Source organism: Tursiops truncatus, chromosome 11, assembly GCF_011762595.2.
Source record: "Tursiops truncatus isolate mTurTru1 chromosome 11, mTurTru1.mat.Y, whole genome shotgun sequence".
NCBI lineage: Eukaryota > Metazoa > Chordata > Mammalia > Artiodactyla > Delphinidae > Tursiops > Tursiops truncatus.
In genome coordinates this window covers 51798595-51811174 of record NC_047044.1, presented here as the reverse complement: position 1 = coordinate 51811174, position 12580 = coordinate 51798595, and the positions used below count along the sequence as shown (strand labels likewise).

Sequence of the window (12580 nt, the reverse complement as noted above, 5' to 3'; positions counted from 1 at the left end):
TGACTTTGCAAAAACGAAAGAGCTAAGTTTAATAGGGACTCACTAAGTGCCACACACAGTTTAAGCACTTTACATGTACAGTTGACCCTTGAACAATGTGGGGTTAGGGGTACTGATCCTCTGCACAGTTGAAAATCAGCATATAACACTTTACAGTTCACCCCTCTGTATCCAAGGTTCCGTTTCCAAGGATTGTGTAGGACTGTCGTATGTATCTATTGAAGAAAGTCTGCATAGAAGTGGACCCTCAAAGTCCAAACCTGTGTTGTTCAAGGGTCAACTGTACATGACTTAGCCCTTTACATATCATCCCTGTGGGATATGTACCATTGTGAGCCCCATCCTACCCATGAGGAGTGAAGCCTGGGAAGGTTAAATAGTCCAAGGTAGAGTCCAGATTTGAAGTCAGCCAGTGTGGCTACAGAGCCTTTATGTTTTTATCTACTATGCAGAGAAGAACAAAACAGCTCCCTTTTTCTACTTTCTGCGAAGTGCTTCTTCTTAGAGAAAAATATAAGGTTCACCTTCTTTGTTGTTTTTTTTTTCCCTTCTATTTTGCTAATGATATACAATTAAATGCAATACATTCTCATTTCATAAGGATGCCAAGGTGGTCAGCTCTGATTCTGTTAATTAAACAGATCGGTTTCTCCAAAAGTTCATCCCACTACTTGCCATGCACTATGGTTAGAAAATCTGCTTAAGTTTTCATTAGCTAAATATCAGTAGAGGCTATAAATAGATGTAAACTCAGATTGAAATCCACCCTGGTGGGTATGAGCTTAGCAGATCTGGACTGAGGGCTAAGCATTTTCACTCTTTTCCTTTGGATTATTCAAGGTGAATGCAATTAAATTTACATAAATCTTACTCTATGCCAGCACTGTAAAAATGTTCTATTGATCTGTATGTTTTTTTTATACGTGCAAGCAATAGGCAGTCTTTTTCCTCCCAGCTTTAGGGGATTCTTAAGTAAGTCACAATAAACTTTTCCTTAGAGAACATTTTGGTTAGATATCTGCTTGGGTTTTCTTCTGTAAAATGCATGACTACATGGAACTATGCACTAATGAAGAGCTATACTAAAGACAGAGAAACCAAAGTACTGAATCTCATTATCAGAGATCATCACCAGTCTGTTTTCTGTCCCTCAGGTGTTAAAAGGCCTGTTGTTCACTATTACCTTGAAAAATAATCATATTTATGTAAGTGTGATGTCCCAAGATAACTGCATCCTTCTTATGACCTGCAGCTTCTCATAATTAGGCCTAAAACTTTACACCTCAGAGGTGTCACAAAGCTCTGTACATGATAACATTCTTTAGCCCTCTAATTAGTGTTTATGGTAGCCTGCCTTTTGTTTACACTTTTGACTCAGATGTTTAATTATGAACACGACAATACTAGAAAACTATGGGATAGCAGACCTAACTCCACCACCCCCACTTTATTTGGAAATCAGTCCTCCTCTCCACACATGGAGCACACAGAAGCTGCCATGTTTTTAAACCTCTTGGCTATGGTGGATATTTTTTTAGCAGTCAATCGTTTATTCAAGTTAGGCATCAGAGACCTTCCCAGGATTTTTTAATTTGGTACGAGAAAGTGTGTGAGTTAGCCTTTGTGTGGTGGAGGGAGAAGCAAAAAGTGAATTTAAGACAGTTGGTGACTTTGCTGTCCCACAGAAGACGTGGCATTCAGTGAGAGAAAATGAAGCTGATCCACACACATCAGAGGAAACAGAGACAAAGTTCTATGGCATTCAGGTCCCAAGTGCCAGCTATGCCTAAGTCCAACTTCATTCTTAGCATTCCTACTTTCCTAAGTTGTGGTTTCTAACTTTTGCTAATTTTGCTCACCACTGTACATCTAAAATTGAAGAGCCCAGCAAATAGAATATGTCAGATTTAACAGGTAAAATAGATAGATCTACATTTGTATCTATATTTATGTCTGTATCTATACATATCTGCTGAATGAATGTTGAATAACATGAGTTGCCCTCTAATTCCAATATTGCCCTGTAATTCCAATAAATTCCCCTTTTAACCTAAGTTGGACTTCTGCCACTTTTAAAAGAGTTCTGATCTCCACAATAACCTAAAACAGCTACTGCGTACATTACTTAGAAATCTCTTTTATTTTTCTAAACTGGAAGAAAACAATGAGGCTATCAGAGTGGTCTAGAAAAATTGGGGCATTATATGCCAAATGTGAAATGAATGTTGAATCTCAGAGCATGTGGATGGCTACCCACTGGCAGTGCCTCTCCCTCAGTACTTCCAGTTACGAGGGCCACGTTGGGAACTTCACTTAGTGCCCCGAGACAAGAAGGCAGAGGCCCTCCTCCCAGAAGCTGGTAATTTATGGCGCTCAGGGTAACAATGGAAGTGTATCAACCCCTTAAAACATAGCTTGTTATTACATGGATTGAGAACAAATCATGACCCTCTAAGCCTAATGATACAAGCCAGGCTTCCTAAAACAATTTTTTTTTTTTTTTGGTGACAAAAAAAGTTAATAAAATTTAGTTTAAAAGACCTTTGTATGTCACTGTTCAGTGAGAGAAGGTATGAGAATAAGTACAGTGGGAAAAGGCCCCTCCCCAGTAACCCATTGCACAGCATGGTACACCACAGGTCTTGGGGGTGAATACTCTCCAAGTAGGCGTTCACTTTTCTTTCCACATTTTGCAATGTTTTCCTGGGGGCTGTTTCCCCCATGTCATGACCTGACTTTCAGGGCCCCAATGCACCTTAATTTTCCCCATGCCTATAATCCCCTGACTCAGAGCTCTTAGAATCCTATGCTCCCTTCCTCCTAATGTCTAGATACTTAAAGTGTATAATAGAATCAGACTTTGAGTTATGCAGCTTAGGAAACTCCTTTTTCAATTTATACATGTTCCATTTTTTCCTGCCTCTACCGTAGCTTCTACTGTTCCCTCCAACTGCAATATCTCTATCACCATGTGCACCATTCCTTCACCGACTCTCATCTGGCACCTTGACTTCTCCCCACAACCAAATAAGACCTTTCCCCTCATTAAATCTCTTTGACAATTTGCTCAAACTCAGTCATAACACTTAGCATGCATACTTTGCAGTATCTTTATTTACGCAAATGTCATATGTCCTGGTGAGAATCAGCCTCTCAAGGATAGGAACTATGTCTTACTCATCTTTGTATCTATTACAGGGCCCAGCATACCACTACACAGAACCAGAGTTCAATAAATGATTTGAATTTGATTTTAATCATTTATTTATACTGAGACATCTGTATATTCAATTGAAATGAGAAAAATTATAGTTTATAACTAACTGGATTTGAATTTAGAAGAAAATCTCACAAAATACCTTCTTCATTATTACGTACATGAGATAAACAGAATTCAGTTCAAAGACATTAGTAGAGAAAAAGCATTTTAAAAAGCCAGTTGAGGGTTTCCCTGGTGGCGCAGTGGTTAAGAATCCGCCTGCCAATTCAGGGGACACGAGTTTGACCCCTGGTCCGGGAAAATCCCACATGCTGTGGAGCAACTAGGCCCACGTGCCACAACTACTGAGCCCACGTGCCACAACTACTGAAGCCCACACACCTAGAGCCTGTGCTCTGCAACAAGAGAAGCCACCGCAATGAGAAGCCCGTGCACTGCAATGAAGAGTAGTCCCTGCTCGCCACAACTAGAGAAAGACACGCACGGCAACAAAGAACCAAAGCAGCCAAAAATAAATAAATAAAATAAATAATTTTTTTAAAAAGCCAATTGAAATGTAAAATAAGTTTTGGACAGCAAGTTAAAAACATAAAACAACAATCTCACCTGAAAAGGGATTCATTCAAACTTTTAGGCTTTTTGCCTCTCCAAAAGGCAGGGCCATTATTCTCTTCTTTGACTTAAAAAAAAAAAGTTAGTTGGTCATTAGTTACATGATTTGATTGAGTTTATGAAGAAGATAGAGTTACTGTTCTGAATTGATGACTCTATAAATCCTCACAAAAACTTGCAAATTCAAAATTATAAACTAGGCAAAGAGCCAAAGTTCTTTTTACCACTGCACCACCAGGGAAGCCCCCCAGCCAATATTTTTGAATGGAGAGTGAATGCTGTTAATAGCCATAATAAAACCACAATTATCAGGGCAGGACTTGTGGTTCCCTCTGTAGTGGGAGGCCCAAGTTTCACAGAGATGACTACCAGGAATTTTCCTAAAGCCAAGTGTTCACAATCTTTCCAGTTACCCCCCTGCACTTCTTCACGAGGGTTTTCATTAAAATCTCTGGCTGTTAATAAGGTTATTAAAATCAAACAAGCACTGGGACTTCCCTGGTGGTCCAGTGGTAAAGAATCTGCCTTCCAATGCCAGGGACACAGGTTCGATCCCTGGTCAGGGAACTAAGATCCCACATGCCATGGAGCAACTAAACCCGCACGCCACAACTACTGAGCTGGTGAGCCTCAACTAGAGAGTCCACGTACTGCAAACTACAGAGCCCACGTGCTCTGGAGCCCGCGCCACAACTAGAGAGAGAAAAACCTGCACGCCACAACTAGAGAAAATCCCATGCGCTGCAACGAAAAGCCTGCATGCCACAATGAAGACCCGACACAACCAAAAAATAAATAAATAAAATCAAACAAGCACTGACCTGGGCTTCCCTGGTGGCGCAGTGGTTAAGAATCCACCTGCCAATGCAGGGAACATGGGTTCAAGCCCTGGTCCAGAAAGATCCCACATGCCACAGTGTAGCTAAGCCCGTGCACCACAGCTACTGAGCCTGTGCTCTAGAGCCCATGAGCCACAACTACTGAGACTGCATGCTGCAACTACTGAGCCCACATGCCACAACCACTGAAGCCCGCACGCCTAGAGCCCGGGCTCTGCAACAAGAGAAGCCACCGCAATGAGAAGCCTGTGCATCACAATGAGGAGTAGCCCCGGCTCACCGCAACTAGAGAAAGCCCGCTCGAAGCAACAAAGACCCAATGCAGCCAAAAATAAATAAAATTAATTAATTTTTTTAAAAATTTAAAAAAAAAAGAAACAGCCACAATGACTGATAAAGAGTTTACCACTTCTTTCTTCCTCCCACAGTGAGATCTTTGAAATGCAACAAGTGAGTCAAAATAGAGGGAAAAAAAGCTCATGATAAAAAGAAGTATGCATAACATGGTCTCATATAACTCTCACTATCTCTCAAAATGCATGATACAGATAAACAACACAGGGATCATCCCATACCAACACAAAAGAAGCATTAAGAGAGCTGAATCTGAGCAGCAGGAGACCCGTGGGAATTTACTCTTGACTCTGCCACTAACTGGCTATGTTAACTCTGGCCAGTGTGATGAGTTGTCAGTCTCCCAAGTCCCTCAATATTTGGAAATAAGGAAATATGTCCCTTTCTAAGAGGTAAACTGTATGATGGATCTGAGCATCCATTGATTCACTTATTCATTCTTCCAGTTTTACAAGTAGTTATTGACTATCTGCTATGTGTCCGGGAATATAACGCACAGTGATACAGGGATGAAAAGACAAACAAGGTCCTGCTGTCATGGAGCCTACATTTACTATGGGACATAGACAATTATAAATCACTAAACACATTAATCTTATACTGCAAATAGTGGTAAGTGTTTTGAAACAAAGAGATGTGCTAAGTGTGTTGGGGGAATGGTACTTTAGATTGGGTGAACACAGAAGGCATCCCTGTGGAGGTGATGCTGAATTCAGAAACATGACTGACAAGAAGGGATCAACCCTCTGAAGATCTGAGGAAACGTGTTCCAGATAGGATGGCAGGTGCAAAGGCCCTGAGGCAGGAAGAAGAGCAGAAAAAGCTCTGGGAAGAGTGGTAGGAGGTAAGTCAGAGATGGAGGGGTCAAACCATGGAGGCTCCTATAGGCAATAAGGAGTTTGCAAGTTCATGCAGACTTTGAAACAGAAGAGTGATATAATTTAATTTATAATTATTATTTAAAAGGATCATCCCAACTGCTATGTGGAGAGGAATCAATTTGGAGGCAATTTCAGTAGTCTAGATAAGGGACTGGACAAGTGGTGCTAGAAAAAGGAATAAGAAAAATGGGAAAGGTCATAGTTAGATATATTTTGGAAGACAAGTGATGGGGTTCAGAACACACTACCCCAAAATATGGTGCCTTGGCATACTGAATACTTTGGGCGGAAGGAATTGAAGAAAACACAGATGCAGGAAAGTCCTTCTGACCTTCCCTAGCCCTCCTCCCCTGAATCAGGTCTTAAGGCCCTCATGAGAGAGGTGCCCTCCCTATACCCAGAGGAAAGGAACATCCTTATCTCCAAGACAGGGATGTTAAGACAAATCCAAACAAGCAGGCCTTTCTAAAATTTCCCCAGTCTATTACCCTTAGCTTTTTTGAACTTTTTTTGAACTATCACATTTTTCTATGACTCTCCATTCTTCATTAAACCTAGTACTAAACACACATAGGTTTAACTGTTTCTTCTTTGAGATTTCATTTCCTTATAAAGGCTCCCATGTCATATAAAATTTTCAGACCTAGCCAGGGTCCCTAAGAGGGCTGAGGAAAACGTTTTCCTCTTCTACACAAGTCAAGATGACATACTGATGTGTAGGATGAGGAGAGTGAAAGATAGAATTAAAGATAATGGAAGATGATGTTACTTCCTAAAATAGGAAAAGCTAAGAGAGGAACACGTTTGGGGCTGGAGATCAGGAATTCTGTTTTTGAACATATTAAACTTGACAAACCCAGTGCACAAATTTTCAAAAAGAATAAATGAGATTTTAAAACACCTAATATATAGGGACTTCCCTGGTGGTCCAGTGGGTAAGACTCCACACTGCCAATGCAGGGGGCCTGGGTTCAATCCCTGGTGGGGCAACTAGATCCCGCATGTATGCTGCAACTAAGAGTCCTCATGCCGCAAATAAGACCTGGCGCAGCCTAAATAAATAAATAAAACACCTAATACATAATCAATGCTCAAAAACCAGTTATTTTTTCCCCAAATTTACTAAATCTCCTAAAGAGATAATATCAATCTTACAGATTCAGGAACCTTAGTTGACTTAATATATGTGAATAAAGGTTATTGATAAAAATGAAACATGTATGTAGCTCTTCCCATGTGCCAAGTACTATTTTAAGTGTGTTTCATCTATTAATGAAGTTAATCCTCCCAACAGCTCTATAAGGAAGGTGCTGTTATCTCCATTTCACAGATGAAGAAATGGAGGCACAAAGTAGAGGTTGAATATACTTGACCAAGTCCACACAGGTAGAAAGCAAAAGCTGAACAAAAATATATTACTAAATGCCCCGATGTATATTGCAGATAATAAACTGAGAAACAAAGAGACAGATTATGTTGAATATTTAACAAATATTTATTGGCCATCTCACCTGTATCAGGCAATGTTCTAGGAACCACATAGAGCAATGAGCAAAACAGACCAAAAGACATGGTCTCAGTCAAGAAAAAGTGATTTGGAGAAGGAACAACTTGGGCTTAGCCTGGAAACTGTGTAGGATTTGAATACGGGAAGGGGAAAGCAGGAATCCGTTAGCAAACTACAGTGGCCCCTTCGGCACAGCCTGTGACCTGTTTCTGTCCGAGCCGAGAATATTTTTTACATTTTTAAAAGGAGAAAGAGAAGGAGGAAGATTATAGATACGACGTCTGAACATCCTTGAAGGAGGAGGAAGCAAACACTGCAAGCAAACAGGCCCGGCTATAAAGGTGCATTTGCTGCCTGTTCAAGAAGCCACATGGACCCCAGGATGGCTGGAGAGGAGATATTCACTGAGGAAAGTGGTGAAAGGACAAGGACAAAGAAAGGCAAGAAGTAGAAACAAGGGCTGCTGACGTTGACAGGTTTTTTTTCTTTGTAGGTGATGGGATGGCATTGAAGGAGAGTGAATCCATAGGAAATCACTGTTCAGGAGAGTTGGTTCTCACACTTGAAAAATGTGTCTAATCTTAGAAGGGCTTAAAGAATAGTACTGTGATGCACATGACAAGGGCAGAACTCTAGAGCTTTCAAAAGCAACTTTGAAAGAAAACATCTGCCTTTCACAAAAGCTCTGCCCGAACAACCTTGGAAACCCTTTCTTTTAGTATATGAACCATAACAAACACCTACTGAGTGGTGATCATTTTGTAATGTATTGAAATATCAAACCACTATGTTGTACGCCGGAAACTAACATAGTGTTATAAGTCAATTATATATCAACTTTTAAAATAATTAATTTTTAAATATAAATGATTAAAAAACCTACATAAAATTATTTAGGGCTTCCCTGGTGGCACAGTGGTTGAGAGTCCGCCTGCCGATGCAGGGGACATGGGTTCGTGCCCCGGTCCAGGAAGATCCCACATGCCGCGGAGCGGCTGGGCCCGTGAGCCATGGCCGCCGAGCCTGTGCGTCCGGACCCTGTGCTCCTCAACGGGAGAGGCCACAACAGTGAGAGGCCCGCGTACCGCAAAAAAAAAAAAAAAAAAAAAAATTATTTAAATAAAACTGACATTAATTTGTTTTGAAAAAACAAAAACAAATCACCTACTGAGACCTCCAAGTGCATGTGGAACTTGTCTTTGCTAGAACAGAAATCTCACATCTATACTCTGGGTCTAACATTTTGTTGCTGTTCTTTCAATTTTTTTCCTTAGGGAAGAGAACAGAATTTTATCTGTATATTTGCAAATTTTATCCTAAGTGTAACTGGAATATGAGACATGAACTATGTGGAGAAATCTGGCCAAATGTGGAACAAGAAGGGTAGAGGCCCAGAGGCATAAAGGACTGGTTTGCTTAGGGGCTTTATTGACAGGACAGTAAAAACAAAGGCCAAGTGGGAACCTGAGCCAACTGAAAGTTAAATAACAAGAGACAAACTTGCACAGTAAAATGAGAAGACCTTTGAGAACGGAAAAGTATGTCTAAAGAGGTAGCCTTAGAAAGAGGACAGCACCCTAGTAGAAAAGGAGATTAAACAGTTTATCTTTCAAGAAAGGAGGAACCAGTTCTAAAAAACAAAGCTGCCTGGCACTGAGATAATATAATCCAATGTAATAGATAGCAGGACAACTATATATGACATAACATAGAAATCAGCAAAATTCTCTATGTGGTACCAAGGACAGACATAGTGTTATTAATTCGTTATTAATTGACACTAGATAAAGCAATTTGGGGACACCCATTTTTCACACAGCCTATGGAGCTTAGTACAAGCCACTGAAATGTAACAATAACTATAATAAAAACCCAGAAAAAGAGATTAAGGCATTTGTGCTTGGCGTGTTTATACTTATTTCTCACTGAAACAATACATTTTAACAATTACCCATTTTAAAACAACATAAGAGAAAACACTTCTTTATTGAATTCCTATTGCTGTTGTAACACATTACCATAAACTTGTGGTATTAAACAACGCAAACTTATTTTCTTACAGTTCTGGGGTCAGAAATCTGATATGGGTCTCACTGGTCTAAAACCAAGGTATCAGCAAGACTGCATTCTTTCTGGAGGCTCTAGGGAAAAACCTGTTTCTGTGCCTTTTCCAGCTTTTAGAGGCTACCCACATTCCTTGGTTCGTGGCCCCCTTCCAACTTCAAAACCAGTAGTCTTTCTTATGCTGCATCACTCTGCTGCTGACTCTTCTTCTGTCTCCCTTTTCCACTCTTAAGGATTTTGTGATTACATTCGCCCTATGCAGATAATCCAAGATAATCTCCCTATTTTAAGGTCAGCTGATTAGCTAGCAACCTTAATTCTATCTGCAACTGTAATTCCCCTTTGCCATGTAACGTAAAACAGGTTCTGGAGATATCTTTTGGGAGCCGTTATTCTGCCTACCACAACTTTAAACAAAGTTAAACTATATTGTGTAAGATGGACATTAAATCTATCAACAATGCTGAAATCTTAGATTTGTTCGGCACCTTTATAGACATTACACATTCTTCTATATGCCTGAAAGGTAAACTCTGTAAATCGAGTACAGAGTTTACCTTGTAAACTAAATAAATTGGTATGCCTTTTTGTAATATTCTTGGCTTGGGAGGCCTAGGGAGCGTTACTGTACTTTGCAGATTCTGACAGCTTAGAAAGCAATATATATAACAACTACTGAAATATGTAGTATTTCATATAAATAAATAAATTGGTATGCCTTTTTGTAATATTCTTGGCTTGGGAGGCCTAGGGAGCTTTACTGTACTTTTCAGATTCTGACAGCTTAAAAAGAAATACATATAACAACTACTGAAATATGTATACTGTCTCTTTTTGGGGAGAGTAACAATATCCTAAAATCACTATTTTCTGTTAAAAGAATACATGTTTACACTGCAGACACTAGAAGAAGTTGAGTGTTTAATGTTTTCTAAAACATTTGGTCAGAAGTTTAATTTTTTAGAAATTTTAGTTCAAGAGAACGCAAACAGTAGCAGTGAGGAAAAGGCAGTTTTACTTGCAGCTTTGGCTCAAATAAAGCAAAGGAATTAGCATAGTGATATCAGCCCACGGTGGTATTTTAAGTAGAAAAAGAAAGCATTTACTTTTTTCATTTATTTATTTATTTTTAATTTATTTATTTTATTCATTCTTTTATTTTTCTCTACATTGGGTCTTCATTGCTGCGTGCAGGCTTTCTCTAGCCGCGGTGCAGTGCATGGGCTTCTCATTGCAGTGGCTTGTTGCGGAGCACGGGCTCTAGGCACGCGAGTTTCAGTAGTTGTGGCTCGCAGGTTCTAGAGCGCAGGCTCCGTAGTTGTGGTGCACGGGCTTAGCTGCTCCGCGACATGTGGGATCTTTCCGGACCAGGGCTCAAACCCATGTCCCCTGCATTAGCAGGCGGATTCTTAACCACTGTGCCACCAGGGAAGCCCTACTTTTTTCATTTAATTTTATTATTTTCTTACAGACATGTTCCAAACAAGCTATGATTTCCTTGGCAAAACAGCTCTATCAGGGCTTCCCTGGTGGCGCAGTGGTTGAGAGTCCGCCTGCCGACGGAGGGGACACGGGTTTGTGCCCCGGTCCGGGAAGATCCCACATGCCGCGGAGCGGCTGGGCCCGTGAGCCATGGCCGCTGAGCCTGCGCGTCCGGAGCCTGTGCTCCGCAACGGGAGAGGCCACAGCAGTCAGAGGTCCGCGTACCGCAAAAATAAATAAATAAATAAATAAATAAAAATTAAAAAACAGCTCTATCAAGAGTCTCGCCAACCTCTCCCTTGAGGGACACAGAGACTAGGGCAAAGGAAAGAAAAACGAGGCTAGACACCTGTCCCCAATGGAAAAAGGAAGAACACACCTGAAGAGCAGCTCAGACAAAGAGAGCCAAGGGGGAAAAACAGTAATTGGAGAGAGACTGCTTCAAGCTGTTGCTGGTTTATAAGGTAAATCTATTCCTGGACGAAAGGGATACAGTAGCAGCACACTAAAAACTGGGACAGATTGTATCTCCTTCAAGGCTCCGCTATGACACTCCTTCCAGGAAGTTTTCCCAGCATGGCCTGAGCCCAGTTTGGATGAATGATCCGCCTGAGAGTGCCAGGCGTCCCATGCGCATCTCATTAATGCATGCATGCATTCATTAATTCATTTATTCACTTAACTCATATTGAGCACCTAACACGCTCTAAGCCCTAAAAATAAAAAAATAAACAAGGCATAATAGCATTTATCACATGGCATTTATTTGTCCTGGTGTTGGCTTTCTGTCTCTCCCACAGCAGCTTCTGGGATGGCGCCCTATTTCATTTTTGTATCCTCAGTGTCTAGACAGTGCTTGGCAAGGCTAGATGCTTAATGAACTTAGGAATGACCTCAAAGCGTACTTCTGATAGGGGGCTATGTTCTCCAAATCTGTATTTGAGGGGACAGGGGATGACCGGTACACAAGATGAGAACGGTAAAAGCATCTTTATTCGGAGTGCATACAGAACCCCCCCAAGAAGGGGGGTTCTCGCGAGCCCGCCCGCGCGCCTCACCAGGTCAATGGCCGCGATGTTCCGGAGCGCCACGACTCGCCGGATGGACTGGAGCGGGTTCTCGGTCAGGTAGATGAGCCGGTCACTGAGCAGCACGTACTTTAAGGTGTGTTTCCCCGTGTCGGACACCACGATGCACGGCTCGTAGGCGCGGATGGCGTTGTAGATCTCGGGCCGGCAGACGCCTCCGCAGGAACGCGTCCAGGCGGCTGTTCTTACGCGCGGGGAAACCGGCCCGCGCGGGGCTGGCCATGCGGGGCGCCCGCTGCAGGGCCGAGGGCTGAGAGTGGTGGACGCCTCCGCGCAGCCCCGCCTCCGCGCCGCCCGCGGTAGAACCCACGCGCGCCACAAAGCCGTCGCTAACCCCGGGCACTGGGGGCCGGGCCCCGGGATTCGGAGACCAAATCCTGGGTCCGTCTCCTTGGAACATCACCACCCCCCTCCCGGCCCCGCCCCCGCTCCCCCCCAATCCTGGTCTCAACCCCAGACAACAGTGGGCGGGCCGCGACGCCGGTCCCCCAGGTTCCTTGCTGGCAAGCATCCTGGGCCCTCCTCTCACCCCG

General features: G+C 42.2%; 1 protein-coding gene across 1 annotated transcript in view; it reads right to left on the bottom strand.

Moving 5' to 3' along the window:
• Positions 1 to 12388, bottom strand: part of C11H12orf56 (chromosome 11 C12orf56 homolog) — a 60601-nt gene extending 48213 nt beyond the window's left edge. Inside the window, 3 exon segments of the mRNA XM_019952038.2 lie at positions 3827 to 3899; positions 11816 to 12191; positions 12193 to 12388. Of these exon segments, the coding sequence (XP_019807597.1) occupies positions 3827 to 3899; positions 11816 to 12191; positions 12193 to 12270 (527 nt within the window). The 5' untranslated portion in view covers positions 12271 to 12388.
• Positions 12389 to 12580: the final 192 nt, after the last annotated feature.